General features: G+C 52.8%; 1 protein-coding gene across 4 annotated transcripts in view; it reads left to right on the top strand.

The window, feature by feature from the left end:
* Positions 1-16,621, top strand: part of WDR97 (WD repeat domain 97) — a 357,055-nt gene that overhangs the window by 245,814 nt on the left and 94,620 nt on the right. For all 4 annotated transcript variants that reach the window (XM_078686528.1, XM_078686527.1, XM_078686526.1 and 1 more), the window contains one exon: positions 15,295-15,492. In XM_078686528.1, the coding sequence (XP_078542654.1) occupies positions 15,295-15,492 (198 nt within the window). The remainder of the gene's footprint in view (positions 1-15,294; positions 15,493-16,621) is intronic.

The raw sequence follows: 16,621 nt of genomic DNA, 5'->3' as shown, positions 1-16,621 counted from the left end.
CACCCCCACGCCGCATGGAGAAAAGACGCATCAGCTCCACCGCATTTCCAGCATGACGCATCAGCGCGGATGCCCATGCGATGCAGCAGTATTGGTGTGCGATAGTACCGGTGTAGAAACTTAAAATGGACAAGCCGTAGCCTATAATTCGGGGACAGTGCCGTGAGTTGTTTACAGCAATATTCCCACATGTCATCTGTCAGGGATCCGTTCAGGTCAGCCGTCCAAGCATGTTTGGCTGTAGGCACAGTAATCGGGGCCTGTTCCTGCATGCAATTGTATAGTCTAGAGACCAGTTTCGCTGGGGAGGGTCGCGATAGTAGATTCTGGAGGGCATCGAGTTGCGGCGGCTCCTCGGGGAACTGGGGCCACATCCGTTTACATGACTCCCGGAGAGAGTGGTACAGAAGCGTGTCCGAGAACGAGACGGGCTGGCCGTCCCCGCCGACCCCCAATTCACCAAATGTCCCATCGGGATAGATGTCCGCGAAAGTGTGCACACGTCTCCCCCGAAGCATAGTTCACGCCAGGACCAGCGGATCATTTCTACGGTGTCCACATCCCTCGAGGGGCGTGTAACTTTGCCATACAGCGCCACCTGAAGCGGTAACGGTGCAACAGCAGCCAATTCCACCGCCACATGCGGCTGGTAAGGGGTGGGAAAAACCCAAAAGTGCAAGAATTGAGCTTGTGCACATAGCGAGTAGAGCTTTAGGTCAGGCGCCCCGAGGCCACCCTGCCGCAACGGGAGCGTGAGCAGGGCCCAAGAGGTCCTCGCCTGCCCTCCAGCCCACACCAGATTCAGAAGCAAGGAGCGGACACGCGCATGGAAGCTTGCAGTCATGGGCAGCGGAATATTGACGAACAGATATAAAAATTTGGGGAGAACCACCATTTTCGCCAATGCTATTCTCGCAACTAGTGACAGAGGAAGTTTGTTCCAGACCTCCACCTTTCGCTCCAGCCAGTCAACCGCCCTGCCAAAGTTGAGGGACCACAATTCCTGTGTATCCCTACTGACCCATATTCCCAGGTACTTGACCGCGTCAGTTTCCCAACGCAGAGGGTAGTCCGAGGGAGGCTGAACGGTCGCGTCAGTTAGAGGGAATGCAACTGACTTGGACCAATTTATAGACACGCCCGCCAGTCCCTCGAAGCGCACGAACTCCCGAAGCAGTGGGCTCATATTGTCTGTAGGGTTGATGACGTAAAGGGTGACATCGTCTGCATAGAGGGATATCAGCAGACTGCGAGAGCTGAAGCCTATTCCTCTCGCCGTGTGGTGCTGTCGAACCCTAGCCGCCAGCGGCTCCATTGCAATAGCAAAAAGGAGAGGCGACAGTGGGCACCCCTGTCTTGTCCCTCTGGAGACGTTAAAGGGCTCGGACACTAGACCATTTACTCTTACCCGAGCTCTGGGCTTGTCATATAGCAGTTTGATAAGAGTGATGAAGTTTTGACTGAATCCCATCCTGCCCAGAATCCGAAATAGGTAAGGCCACTCCAAAGAATCAAATGCTTTGGTTGCGTCCAAGAACACAACCGCAGCTTGGACGGAGGGGTGGAGATAATGCAGGACAGAGAAAAGAGTTCTGAGGTTGTGTGAGGTGGCGCGTCCAGGAACAAACCCCGACTGGTCAGGGAGAGCGATGATCGGCAACAGCGGCTGTAATTTGTCTGCAATGACCTTGGCAAAGATCTTCGCATCCACATTTATGAGGGAGAGGGGACGGTAGGAGTCGAGGAACAGGTCGTCCTTGTCGGGCTTCAATAGGGTGATAATCAATGCTTCATGCATCGAGTCCGGGAGGGTGTTGAGTTCTAGCGCCTCAACGAACACCGAGTGTAGTTTCGGGGCCAGTTCCTCAGCATACGTCTTATAAAATGACGTTGTCAGGCCATCAGGGCCAGGAGCTTTGTTAGCTGGCATGCTCTTGATGACTTGAGCTATATCATGGACCGTGACCGGGAGGTCCATGTACTGCCTATGGTTGTCGTTGAACCAGACGAGGGCGATAGAGTCAAGAAAACTGTCCAGGGAAGCAGGAGTAGCCGTCTGTCTAGACGTGTAAAGGGATGCGTAAAAGTCAGTGAAGGCTTTCAGCACCGCCTCCTGGCCCATAACCAGGGACCCCTCACTATTGTGAATTGTGTGTATGTAGTGTGTGTGCGCCTGAGGGGCAATCAATCTGGCTAACGTCCTGCTTGGTCTGTCCCCCTCCCCATATCTGCGGGCCTCGGCTTGTCTCCCCAGGAACTTCACCTCCCTCTGCGCCTCCTCATTGAAGTCTAGCAGTTTGGTCTTAAGACAGCCAGCTAGTGCCAGCGTCGGGTCCCGACAGAAGGCCAAGTCCAGATCTCTTAGCTCACGTTCCAACTGGGCTAGCGTCCGTCGTATGGAATGTAATACCCCTGCTTGCCTAGCTATACATTGGCCCCTGATCACCGCCTTAAAGGCGTCCCACACTATGGCCTCTGAGGAGGCTGAACCCTCGTTGTCCAGAAAATATTTGATAATATCTTCTCTAATTTCTTCAGTGAATACCTGATCAGTAAGTGCGTGAGGTGGTAGTCGCCAGGAAAAAGCTTTAGATGTTACATTGGGAACTCTCAGTTCTAGCATGCAGGGGGCGTGATCCGAAAGTGATCGAGCCTGGATGTCCACCTCCCCCACCCATGTCGCAACCTCAGGTGATACCAGCCAGAAGTCTAGGCGGGACCAGGCAGCATGATGACATGTGATACAGGTCCCTGTACTCTCCCCAGGATGACGAATTCTCCACACATCAGTCAGCATTCCCTCTTCCATCACATCAAGCACCGCTTGTCTCGCTTTAGCATGCGTTGGTCTACTAACACCTCTACGGTCCAAGGCATCATCCAGCACAACATTGAAATCCCCTCCCACTACAATCAAGTGGCAATCCAGCAATGCAATTTGTGCCCAGACATTTCGAAAGAAATCTGGATCATCCACATTCGGGCCATATATAGCAGCAAGTATCAGCGGTCTACCCTGTAACGAACCATGCACAATGACATATCGGCCATCTTTATCCAGTACACAAGTGTGCTCCCGCCAATCCAACCCTCTTCGCACAAGGACAGCCACCCCCCTGGCATAATTAGAGTAAATTGCGGAATAAATGTGCGACCATCTGGGGTGCTTTAGTCTGGGCGAGGGGGTCATGTTAATGTGAGTTTCCTGCAAAAAACATATGTCTACATTGTGTCTGGCCAGTGCAGCATGCATCAATTTAGCTTTCTTATAGTCCCCAAGGCCCCGAATGTTCCAAGTCCACAATTTAACCCCCCCCATACCAGTAGTTTAATCGGAGCAACCGGGCTCCCACCCTGCCCACCCCCATCGCCCCATTAAGGCCCACATGCCGCACACACATTGACCTCCTACGCAGTATAGAAGAGATAAGACAGATCACTTTGCACCACACCAGAACAGGTAACCAAACTTTCAACAACCCCCACCGCCCCCCACCCACGCCAACCCCCCAATTAGGTTGCGATAAAACCCCATTCGTGCTCAGTACAGCACCAAAGTTAACTAGGAACAGAAATAACGGGGGATACCCCATGGGGGCGAGGTGCTCCCAGCTGACACCCCTGAATGCACAGGGTGGCTGCACACTCAAGGATAGTAGCAACCCCCGAGAGGTGCCCGGCGTCGCTAAACGGACACCAATGGAATTGCAGCTAGAGAAAATTTTCACAGACCTGGGACGCAGCTCACAGTCAGGGTTGTCCCCAGTAAAGGCAGGCAGGTCAGGCCGCTGTAAGCAGTTTCTGCCGGCTCATGACCTACGAGAATCAACCAGACCATCAATGACAAGCAGCAGAAAAAGGGGTAACACGGTCCACCTGGTTTCAATTCTCTCAATCGTTGTCGCTCATCTGGGCAGCGTCCTCTTCTAGCCTCGGAGACTTACGTTTAGCGCCAGGGCCACAGATGTGTTTGGCAAATTTCAAGGCCGATTTGGCGTCTGTGAAAAAGTGCGCATCATGATCATGAAGTATTTTCAGTTTGGCCGGGTATAACAAGGAGTACTGGACACCGGCTTGCATCAGAAGTTTCTTCGCTGGTATGAACTCCTTTCTGGCCGCCTGGACAAGGGGAGTGAAATCCGGATAAAACGAGATATGGTTTCCCTTATGAGTGATCTTGCCTTTCTCCCGGGCCAGCTGCAAGATGCGGTCTCTGTCTTGAAAGTTGAGTAGTTTGGCCAGTATAGGGCGAGGAGCGGCTCCCGTCGGTGGCTTCTTGCCCAGTGCCCTGTGCGCCCTCTTAACAGTGAATACCTGGGACAGGTCCGGGTCGAAGAGCTCGTGCAGGAGATCCGTAACAAACACCTCCATCTTCCCGGTGTTATCCGTCTCCGGAATGCCAGTAATTCTAATGTTGGATCTCCTGGACCGGGCTTCCAAGTCGTCCGCCTTGGCACGCATGAGTTCTAGTTCACGTTCAATGTTAGTAATGTGCTGTTTAGTCTGCTGTTGGAACTCGCAGCATTCCGTGTTTCTGTTTTCCAGGCTGTCCAGCCTCGTCTCATGCGTGTCCACCTTGGACTTAACTGCCTCCAGCTGTGAGGACAGCGTATCCAGCTTAGTATCGATGCTTTTTAGGCTTGATCTGACCTCCAGCATTAAAGCGCCAAAATCAATGTCAGCAGCAGAGCTTTTTGGAGGGGGCGTCTCGGCCTCCGTGTCCGTTGAGTGCTGTTTATTCTTCTGCTTTTGGTCAAATGTTAGCCTGGGCTGCTTCGCATCTTTCGTGCCTCCCATCGTGTATATTCGAAGAATTAGCCGCGCAGATCACGCTGTGGCGCTCTTACCAGCTCCCCTTGGATTCAGCCTCACGGGCCGAGCGGGATCAGCTCCGGATGCCACGCAGCAGATCTGGGGGTCCGACAGTTCTCAAGCGCGGCCAAACTGACCAGCGCCACTCAGTGCTGACTTCAGGCTCAACTAGCAGCGTCCGGCGATTGGGCAGATCGGGGGCTCGACCCCGAAGGAAGCAAGTTGAGGGCACCGGCCTGCTCCGGTGCCCGGGCTCAGATCGCCCGCCCTCGGGAAACAACCTCTTCTCGCTGCTGGGACGGCTGGCCCCGGGGCCCCAGGGGATCACGAAGCAAGGGCGGGACTCATGGATGTCCGTAACATACCCCGGGATAGCAGCGCTCAATATAGCGACTGCAACAAAATGGCGGCCTCGCGCTTATTCCCAGCCCCCTCCTTCTCCAGGGCCGGTACCTCGGATCCAATTTTGCACCGCTCCCGATCTTGGGTATCGAAGTCTTCGGAAAAGCGAATGGCGGCGGCGCTCGGCCAGAGGAAGAGGGCGCCGATGCAATCACTGCGCAGCCGATCAGCGAAGGTCCAGTAATCCCCGGGGTCTAGTGGGTAGGCACCGCCGCCGCAGGCTCCACAGCCGAGGGCAGGCGCGGGCGCCCGGGCCGGCGCGAAACACCACCACCAGATCTCGCCTCCCAGGTGTCCGTTACTGTCGAGGATCCAGTCGATCTTTCCCCAGGCCAAGCACAGCTCTTCCGTCAGCAAAACCGGTCCCCCCGGTAACGCTGTGAAGGATTAAATAGGATTTATTAGCGTGCAGCCGGCGGAGCTCGCTCACAGAGCGGCCATCTCGCTGCTCGGTTAGCCACGCCCCCCATCCCTGCTAAATCTTGATTATAAAATACTGGTGATCGCAATCCGGTTGTCTCTATTAATGGAATCCATAATTTCTCCGGCCCAGTCTGGTTTTGTCCCTCACAGATCCACCTCACTCAACTTGCAGACTCTGTTTACGGTGTTGCATAGAATTGATCCTAACATACCTGCCGCTGCAGTGCTACTTGACGCCTAGAAGGCATTCGACTCCCTTGAGTGGCCCTTTTTTCTGTCTGTCATGCGTCGTATGGGAATGCCCGAGTGTTTTGTCTCTACCGTTGCTCTATTGTACACAGAACCCACAGCTCGATTACGCCTGAATGGTACTATTTCCGGGCCCTTTCGCTTATCTCGTGGCATGAGGCAGGGCTGTCCCTGTCCCCATTACTTTTTATTTTGGCAATGGACCCACTGGTTCGACATTTTCAAGAAAAACACTTACATTGTGGACTACAGTTTTGCATGGCCCTCTTTTGGTGTCCCTGTATACTGATGATACAATCTTATACGTCAGACTACCCCATCTTAACCTCGAACCTCTTATCCGGGAAATTATTCGATTTGGCAGATTCTCCGGTCTCAGTGTCAATTGGCCCAAATCTGTTATTTTCCCATTGACTACCAGCACGACTTCCTGGGAATGCAAATTGCCGCTTGAATGGTGCCAAGATGCAATCAAGTATCTTGGAATGTATATACATCTAGACACTGCCACTATTATCAGGCTAAACTATGGCCGGGCAATTAGCTCATTGGAATCGCAGGTTGAGAGATGGTTACGGCTGCCTTTGTCGATGGCCGGTAGAGTGGCCATTATTAAAATGGTAATCCTCCCTCGGTTTCTGTACCTTTTTAACAATATCCCCATTCCTCTCACTCAGACCTTTTTTCTACAGCTGCGAACACTCCTCTTGCAAATCGTTTGGGGAGACGAGGCCGTGTGTGAACTGTCAAACTTTGACCCTGCCGTATGAGAGAGGAGGCTTTGGGGTACCAGATATGTATTTATATTACCTGGCTGCACAATGTTGCTATTCCTACGCCTGGTATCACCCAGACGCATGTGTCCCCTATTTGAAGACGGAAGCTGACCAAGTACAGAACCGTCTGCCATTTTACCCACAGGCATCCCAAGAGACCCTCGGGACATTCAGACTGTATCCACCAGTTGCTGGGCATGGGACAAGTTGCGAAGGCTGTTGGGCCTAGTCCGATTGTACTCCCCGGCGTTGCCCCTACCAAATCCTTCATTGCTCCCCATAATGGGCAAGGTGTTGGTTCAGCGCACGCTGGAGAAATTTCAGATCCACACGATTGGTGACCTGTTTCCAGATGAACTCAAAAGAATCCACAGGATATCAAACTTGATTATGCTTCTGAAGGAAATCAGTGGAAGGATGAAGATAGAACACACGGAGATGGAAGTTTCAAAACGATATATATTTACTCAAATAATCAATAATTGTCTTCCCGATTATTTGAGTAAATATATATCGTTTTGAAACTTCCATCTCCGTGTGTTCTATCTTCATCCTTCCACTGATTTCCTTCAGAAGCATAATCAAGTTTGATATCCTGTGGATTCTTTTGAGTTTGTTACTTTTGTACAACTCACGACTAAGTTTAATTTCTGCTGAAACAAAGTCCCTTGTAGCACACTTTGACCTTAACCATATAGTGCCCAAGCCTACAAGGGTTGATTGGGTTTTCCCCTGCTTACAATACTGTTTCCAGATGATCATGTTTTCTCTGTGTCAGAGGAAGCTCGGTTTAGTGAACGCTCCTTTATGGATACCTTTGTAATGAAACGTATGTATTCCATGTTTCCACTTTCCCTTCTTTTCCGGCTGCTCCTGAGCCGGCCCCACCACTGACCTTAATTATAGAGTGTCCAACAGGCACACATTTGATCTCCAAATTGTACAAACTATGGGGCATATTACCAACGTTAAGCGATATTTATCGCTAACGATGCTTAGCAACAAATTTTTTACCGCTAAGCATCGTCAGAAATTATCGCTGATAAACGTTGCTATAATCAAGGTTTATCGCAAATGCGATAAAAAACGGCCGCAATGCATGAATATCGCTGAAAAGTCAGCGATATTCATGCATTACCGAGCTAATGCTCTTAGCCATGTTATCCACCTCCCATTGGATAACATGGCTAAGAACTGCTCAGGGCAGGTGTTAGTTTTTGGAGATATTCGCGCTTAGCGCGAATATCTCCAAAAGTTGGTAATAGGAGATAGCGATGTTAGCGACTGTTTCCAGTCGCTAACATCTTGGCACGCCCACTTTGCATGTCATTAGTGATAAATATCACTGACATGCAAAGTGGGGCCCAAGATGGTCGCTATCTCCTACTAGCGGTCGCTAACTGGTGTTAGCGACAGCTAGGTAATAGGGAGATAATTTTATCTCCGCTTTCTTGGCTTTTAAAGCCAAAAAAGCGGAGATAAACCCCCTTGATAATATGCCCCTATGTGTGATGTCCCGGCCGTTCTCTGATGCTAAAACTCGCACAGCATGGGAGATTGATTTAGGCAGGCGTATTACGGATGACCAATGGGAACCGTGCTGCAGGACAACGAGGAAGGTGTCCCTGAATAGCAGGCATAAGTTGCTTCACTTTAAGTTTCTCTGCAGAATGTACCACACCCCCTCATGGTCCCACAAAATAGACCCCGCTAGACCCCACCACTGCCAGAAATGTTCGGCTCTATTTGCCGATTATGCCCATCTCTCTTGGACTTGTCCTAAAATACAGCATTACTGGGTTCAGGTGCACGCCACACTGGGGGACATACTCTCCATGAAATTAATCCCCACTCCTGGGATTGCACTGTTGGGATATATGGTTAATTTCCCCAAGAAGGTCAGGAAATTGACTGCGCTTGTTTTTCTGCTAGCCAAACACGAGGTGGCATTACTATGGGGTAGCAGGAGGCTCCCTTCACTGTAGTCATGGCTTCGCAGTTTGGCATTTTGCAATGTAAATTGCGAGGAATACGCCACTTTAGTGCCTAGCTCCTCAGGACGTGAGGACATTAGGGGACCGTACAAAGCATACATCACTATCAAACGCACTGAGGCAGACACTCCGATTGCTAATGGTATTGTTCCTGAGGGTGTCAGCTAGGAGTTTGGGACAGCAGTGAGCCCCCATGTCTTGAATGTTTTTTTTGTGTGACACTAATGCACAAGTTACTACTTGTGTAACGATATATCTGTAAGAGACATTAGTCAGTGATAGATTCTTTACCTTAGAATATCCCCAGGCGTCAGACTGGATCCGGAATTTTTTGGCGTAGTAGTACTCATGCGCGTCGGTAGGCGTCGTCCGCAGCTCCGCGTTCGGCGTCGTGATGACGTCGTCGGAGTACTTAGACGATGCCTCCGCGCGCTGACGTCAGTTCTTATACACAACTGTTCCGCGCCAGAAACGCAGAGCCATGATAAAAACCAACGCTGGTGCCATGAAACTAGGGCCCTGAAAGGGGATGACCTTAACCCTAGATATCGGTTCTCAGAACGGGGAGGATGGGTGGGTCGGTAAGGAATCTATCACTAACTAATGTCTCTTACAGATATATCGTTACACAAGTAGTAACTTGTGCATCTGAAAGAGACACGTTAGTGATAGATTCCTTACCTTAGAATAGATACCCCCGCAATACCAACCCCGGTGGTGGGTCTGCGAACCAATAGTCACACCAGAAAGTCCTGGAGGACAGAACGGCCAAAGAAGCCATCCCTCCGGACTTGGCTGTCCAGGCAGTAGTGTCTTGCGAACGTGTGCAGCGAGGCCCACGTAGCTGCCTGACAAATGTCCTGCAAGGGGCCCAGGGCAGTAGTAGTCGCCGTGGCCCGAGTGGAATGGGCCGTCAGCCCAACAGGAGGTTCCTTTTTAGCCAAAGAGTAGCATGCCTGGATGCACAACACGATCCACCGAGAGATGGTCTGCTTGTGCACCGCCCGTCCCTTCTTAGTGCCCACGTAACCAACAAAGAGTTGGTCATCAACCCGGAACTGGCGTGTGCTATGCATATAGTATGAGAGCGCACGTTTTGGGTCCAGACGGTGGAGCCTCTCTTCCTCTTTCAAGGGATGCGGAGGCGGAAAGAAGGTGGGCAAGGTGATGGACTGCCCGATGTGGAAGGCTGTGACTACCTTGGGCAGGAAAGAGGGTCTTGTCCGCAACACAACCTTGTCCGGATGGACAGAAAGGAAAGGAGGTTTAGAGGAAAGAGCCTGGAGCTCACTCACTCTCTTGGCAGAGGTGATGGCAACCAGGAAATCAGTCTTAAGTGTAAGAAGACGGAGAGGACAGTTATGAAGCGGCTCAAAAGGAGCGCACATCAAGTAGGTTAGAATCAGGTTCAAGTCCCACTGGGGCATCACGAAAGGAACAGGAGGGAACATATGAGTGATGCCCTTTAAGAATCTGTTAACCATCGGGGACTTGAACAAAGAAGGCTGATCAGGTAGCCTTAAGAAGATGAAAAGGGCAGAAAGGTAGCCCTTGATAGTGCCCAGAGCAGAGCCCTGCTGGGCAAGAGAAAGAAGGAAGAGGAGAACCTCAGAAAGGGGGGCAGAGAGTGGATCCACAGCCTTTGCTGTGCACCATGCCACAAATCTGTTCCACCTGCAGGCGTATACCGACTTTGTGGAGGGACGCCTGGCTGCCAGAATCACATTACATACTTCAGGAGGCAAGTCAAATGGCCTCAACTGTCGCCGCTCAATCTCCAAGCATGGAGGTGGAGACTGGACAGGGTCGGGTGGAGGACCGTCCCCTGCTGCAGCGACAGAAGGTCCTCCTGAAGAGGAAGACGAATCGGGGGATCGACAGACATGCTAAGTAGCTCTGGATACCAATGTCTTCGTGCCCAGTCCGGAGCTCCAAGGATAACCTGGGCCCGGTCGCGCCTGATCTTCTTCAGCACTCTGGGCAGAAGTGGTATAGGCGGAAAGGCGTAAAATAGACCACAACTCCACTTGTGACGGAAAGCGTCTCCGAGCGAGTGCCGCCTTGGAAATTCCAACGCGCAGAACTGATGACATTGCGCGTTCTCTTCTGTGGCGAATAGATCTAACCAAGGCTCTCCCCACTGCTGAAAGAGGCCTTGCGCCACGTCCGAGTTCAGAAGCCATTCGTGATCCATCATGCACCGACGGCTGAGTTCGCCCGCCCTGGTGTTCAGGGAACCTGCCAGGTGTTGAACCATCAGGGTCACGCCTTGATGTTCCAGCCACTGCCAGAGGCGCAGAGCCTCCTGGCATAGGGTCCACGACCCCACCCCACCCTGTTTGTTGCAGTACCACGTGGCGGTGGTGTTGTCCGTGAACACCTGCACTACACTCCCCCGGACAGAGGGTAGGAATGCCTTCAGTGCAAGTCGGATCGCCCGCAGCTCCAGAAGGTTGATTTGGAGCTGGGACTCCGCCGGAGACCAGAGGCCTCTGATCTCCGCCTCTCCCATGTGGCCCCCCCAGCCCTGGAGGGATGCGTCCGTCACAACTACGTGCTCCGGTTGGGGTAGGGAGAGGGATCTGCCACTGACCCAATCGCGGTCCGTTAGCCACCACTGCAACTGTCTTGCAGTGCCCTCCGAGATCAAGACATGGTCGGACAAGTTGCCCTGATGCTGGGCCCACTGAAACTTCAGATCCCACAGCAGAGCCCGCATCCGCCACCGGGCGTGATGCACCAGAAGGAAGCAGGAGGCCATCAGCCCCAGAAGCCGCAGCGTCAACCTGACCGAGACTCGGGATAAAGGCTGAAAGATCGGAATCAGAGCCTGAATATCCCGAACCCGCTGTTTGGGAGGATATACCCGAAACTGCGCCGAGTCCAGAACCGCTCCGATGAAGAGGAGCTTCCGAGAGGGACACAGGTGTGACTTCGGCACATTGATGGAGAACCCCAGCAGGTGCAGGAGGTCTGCCGTAGTCTGGAGGTGGCTGACGACTGTCTGGGGCGAGCCCGCCTTCAACAACCAGTCGTCGAGGTAGGGGAAGACTGAAACCCCTAACCTGCGCAGATGAGCTGCGACCACCGCCATCACTTTCGTGAACACCCGTGGGGCGCTGGTAAGGCTGAAGGGGAGCACGGTAAACTGAAAGTGCTCGTGGCCTACCGTGAACCGCAGGTAATGCCGGTGGGCCGGCAGGACGGGGATGTGAAAATAACCGTCCTGCAAGTCCAACGCTACCATCCAGTCTCCAGGGTCTAGGGCAGCTAAGACCTGAGCCAATGTCAGCATCTTGAACTTCTCCTTCCGGAGGAAGCCGTTGACGTTCCGTAGGTCCAAGATAGGGCGTAGGCCCCCTTTGGCCTTCTTGGGTACCAGAAAGTAGTGGGAGTAACAACCACACCCTAAGTCTGGCCCAGGAACGCGCTCCATGGCCCCCTTGGCCAGGAGGGCCGGAACTTCCTCTTTCAGAAATTTCAAGTGATCCCCCGACACACGGTGGCACTGCGGTGGCATGGTTGGAGGGGACGCCTCGAAGGGGAGGGAGTAGCCCCTTCGGACGATTTGCAGCACCCACCTGTCCGAGTCTGCGGCCCGTGGCTGGCAGGACGTGTGGGGGCGCCCCTTCCTTGGCCACGAAAGGGGCAAAAGGCAGCCGTTTGCTGGAGCGGGTCCGAGAGGCCCAAGGACTTGGCCGTAGCCCTGGAGTCCTTAAAGCGCTCAAGCGCATGGTCTGCCTTGTCGCCAAAGAGGCGACGGCCATCGAACGGCATGTCCATAAGTGTGTTTTGGACATCAGCCTAGAAGTTGGCAGATCTCAACCAGGCGTTGCGACAAATCGCCACCGTCGTTGCCATCGCTCTGCCTAGTGAGTCAGTAGTGTGCAGCCCACACCGGATGGAATACCGCGCCGCATTTCGACCCTCCACAAGGGCTTGGCCGAGTTTAGCCCGGACTGCAGCACGTCCGCGACCGTATCCCACAGAGAGTGGGTGTAGCGGCCCAAGAGGCATGTAGTATTGACTGACTGCAATCCTAAACTCAGGGAGGAGAACACTTTCTTACCGTATTGCTCGTACCTCTTGGATTCCCGGTCGGGGGGGAGCCGATGGGAATGCGGTCTGGGAATTAGAGGCCTGGATGACCAGGCTCTCGGGAGTGGGGTGGATAGACAGAAAGCAAGGGACGCCCGGAGCCGGGCAGTGGCGCCTGGCCACATTCCTATCCACAGGCTGACCTGTGGCGGGCTTGGACCAAGTGCCCAGAAGAATGTCTGATAGGGCCTCATTAAACGGCAGCAGAGGCTCGACCGAGCTTGCCTGCGGTTTAAGGGCCTCAGTGAGGAGGTTAGTCCTCACGGCCGGGACGGGGAGCTCAAGGCCCAAGGCCTTGGCCGCCCTCATCAGCACCACGCTATAGGCAGCCCCCTCCTCCGTAGCCACGCTAGGAGGGGAGACAAAACCAGTGTCAGGCAAAGTGTCCAGACCACTGGCATCCCCACGCTCTCCTGTCCAGCCCGCAGAATACTGACACTCACGTGCCAGAGGGTCCTCAGACCCCTCCCAGTCCCCCTCGTCACCCATCGCCTGGTACTCAGGCACAAAGGATGGGGCCGGGTCATAAAAATAGAAATCTCCCATCGGCGTCGAGAGCGGTGCCACTCCGACGCCGGACCCGAATCGAGGGCAGGACCAGGGACGGCGTCGGGGGCGACACCCTTTGGGGCCGGCGCCGGCAAGGTCGCGAGGTCGACCGGCGGCGACCCGGATCCGGGCCCGAAGTCGCCAACGGCACCGGGGCCGGAGCACCAGATGGCGCCGGGGCCGAAGCACCTGGCCCGCGTGGGCACCCAGTCGGGACCGCTTGGCCCGAAGGCGCCGCAGAACTCGACGGAGGAGCGGGCGACCTCATGTCCATGAGGAAGTCATCAATCTCCCCCGGCGTCGCGTTCTGCCCAGGGACCGGCGGGTATGGAGCAGGCTGAGACACCTGCGGCTCCGGCGGAGCCGCATGGGCGGTGTCACCCGAACCCCCGGCCGCATCGCGCGAGCGTCAGGGGTAGTCAGAAGAGTGATGACATCTCTTCGACTTCTTGTGCTTACCTGAGGAGCCCGAAGACCGTGGACGACTCCCGGAGCCATGGTGGCTCCGACCCCGCGACCGGTCCCTCGACCTCCTCGCGGACCGGGACCTCGAGCGGCGCGGGGCCGACTGCCGGAGCTCGAGTCGCTTGCAGGACCGCTCCCACCTAGCCTTAGACGTCAGGGCTTGACAGTCAGAGCAGGCCTTGTCGTGGTGGTCGAGTCCTAGGCAATGAAGGCACCGACGATGGGGGTCGGTAACCGGCATCAGTCGGTCGCATTCGGCGCAGGGTTTGAACTCGGGCATCCCTACCGGCACCGTCGGAGTCGTACAGACTTCGAAGTAGATCAAACATGATCGAAAAAGTTTAGTCAAAAATTGACTAAGGGTACCACTTTTTCCGGATCGGCGCTTGCTGGCGCGGAAAAAAGAAGAACTGACGTCAGCGCGCGGAGGCAGCGTCTAAGTACTCCGATGACGTCATCACGGCGCCCACGACGCCGACGACGGACGCGGAGCCGCGGACGATGCCTACCGACGCGCATGGGTACTGCTACGCAAAAAAATTCCGGATCCAGTCTGACGCCTGGGGATATTCTAAGGTAAGGATTCTATCACTTACGTGTCTCTTTCAGATACTTCATCTCTGTTTGTAGCGCGAGGTGCTGGGGGAAGCAGACCATTCCTGGTACTGCGAGAGCCCTGTGGGTTAATTGGTGCTGTGCCTTTACTAATCCCCCACATTCCAATGTCCACAGACGCCATGGGCTGTTACATGTAATTCATATCACATTGCATTTATTTATGTTTGTGCTAGTACTGTGTATCGCAATATGCTTTATATTTTTACCATGAATGTGAAAAAATGAAAAAATAAAGTTTATAAAAAAATAATAAAAAGTCCTTAAGCATAGGATTAGCACACTGCCATCCATGCCGAGAGAGAAAGGGACAAAGTATTTTGCCATTTCTACAGTAAAGTCTTTAAGCATAGGACTAGCACAGTGCTGTCCATGCCGAGCTGTAAAATGACAAAAGCCAATTACCACTCCAGGAACAGTATTACAGCTTTGAATTGGTAAAATACCAACCAAGCCAACCTGAAATGAGTAAAAGCAACCCCTGACAGTGTTACGCTCTACTTAGAGCTTTTCAGAGAGCTATAGCTTTGTCCAGACACAAGGGAGCACCAAGTACAAGTCAAAACAATATATATATATTATACATACACATTTTGGGTTCTGTTTAACATGTTAGTCAAGGAGAACATAAATCATTCACCTGAACAAAGCAAAGAATTAATACACTATTAAGGCTAACAAAGTAATTTATCTGGTTGCTTTGACTTCTTCAGGCAACAATCATATATTTATATATACGTGTGTATACACACTGTACGTAAAGGTTAGACATAATAATACATACCAAAAGGGACAAGGTTATGTATTATGTGTATATTGGGTGATTATGTGAATGACCTGTCATCTTGATGCGACTGAAATGTACATTGTCTGCACTGACTGATGTTTGCATTATTTTCTGTTTTCTTAAGACCTTCCCAAAGACCATCACTGTGGATGAGTTTGTGTCCCAGCTGCTGCAGGGCTTGAAACTCGTAAACTTCCCAATGAAAGTTGGAATCATCGATGCAATCCTTCTACTCCATGAACAGGAAGGCTTCCCAAATGTCCGAGAAGTCCACGATGCGCTGATCTCTGGCCTAAACCCTGAAATACCACTTAACTTGCAGGTAAATACAAGCCAGTGCCACCAACATCATTCATAACACTGCATGGCCTCAGAAGCACAGATTCAAGGTAGGCAGTCATCCAGTCCTCCGACTGATGGTCAACCTGCAGATGTAGATACTCGCAAAACACACACAATGTTGGTGCTGAGGGACCATGACGTCCAGTCTCGCCAAGCGACCCACTTCAGAATGAGATATGAGATACACTGAATACATTAGTGCATGGGAGACAGCCAGATATACGTCCTTCCAAGAGCTGCCCTAGCCATACAATGCACGACTCTGGTTTACAGGACACATCCTCTCCGGGCCATCCCGTGGAAAATGGTAGACTCAGAACACACCCCTAGTATGTAGAGACCCTTGCATCCAGCCTCTCCTATTGATACTGTGGAGTCGAAAGGATACTCAAAATGTTCCCTTGAGGAATACTGACCCTACCTGACATCCAGGCTCTCCAAGAGATGACCAGCAGCAGAGCAGATACATAGAAAACCTGCCCAGTACAGAAAAACACCCTGACATCCTGACTGTCCAAGTTATATCAATGAGCAGAGCAGATACTCATGATAGACGTACAGAGGCAGCCTGACGCTCATCCTTTTCAAGTGTTGACCTGGAGCAGGGCAGATACTTGGAAGACATCCCAGCACATAAAGAGGGGCAGTGACATCCTCCCTCTCCAAACCATGGCTGAAGCAGGGCAGATACTTGGAAGACAACCCCAGCTCATAAAGAGGTGCAGTGACATCCTCCCTCTCCAAACCATGGCTGAAGCAGGGCAGATACTAGGAAGACAACCCCAGCTCATAAAGAGGTGCAGTGACATCCTCCCTCTCCAAACCATGGCTGAAGCAGGGCAGATACTTGGAAGACAACCCCAGCTCATAAAGAGGTGCAGTGACATCCCCCTCTCCAAACCATGGCTGAAGCAGGGCAGATACTTGGAAGACAACCCCAGCTCATAAAGAGGTGCAGTGACATCCTCCCTCTCCAAACCATGGCTGAAGCAGGGCAGATACTAGGAAGACAACCCCAGCTCATAAAGAGGTGCAGTGACATCCCCCTCTCCAAACCATGGCTGAAGCAGGGCAGATACTTGGAAGACAACCCCAGCTCATAAAGAGGT

Source organism: Lissotriton helveticus, chromosome 4_1 (genome assembly GCF_964261635.1).
Source record: "Lissotriton helveticus chromosome 4_1, aLisHel1.1, whole genome shotgun sequence".
In the NCBI taxonomy this organism is placed as follows: Eukaryota; Metazoa; Chordata; class Amphibia; order Caudata; family Salamandridae; genus Lissotriton; species Lissotriton helveticus.
The sequence above is the reverse complement of the archived record's forward strand: the minus strand, read 5'-3'. Positions and strand labels throughout refer to the sequence as shown.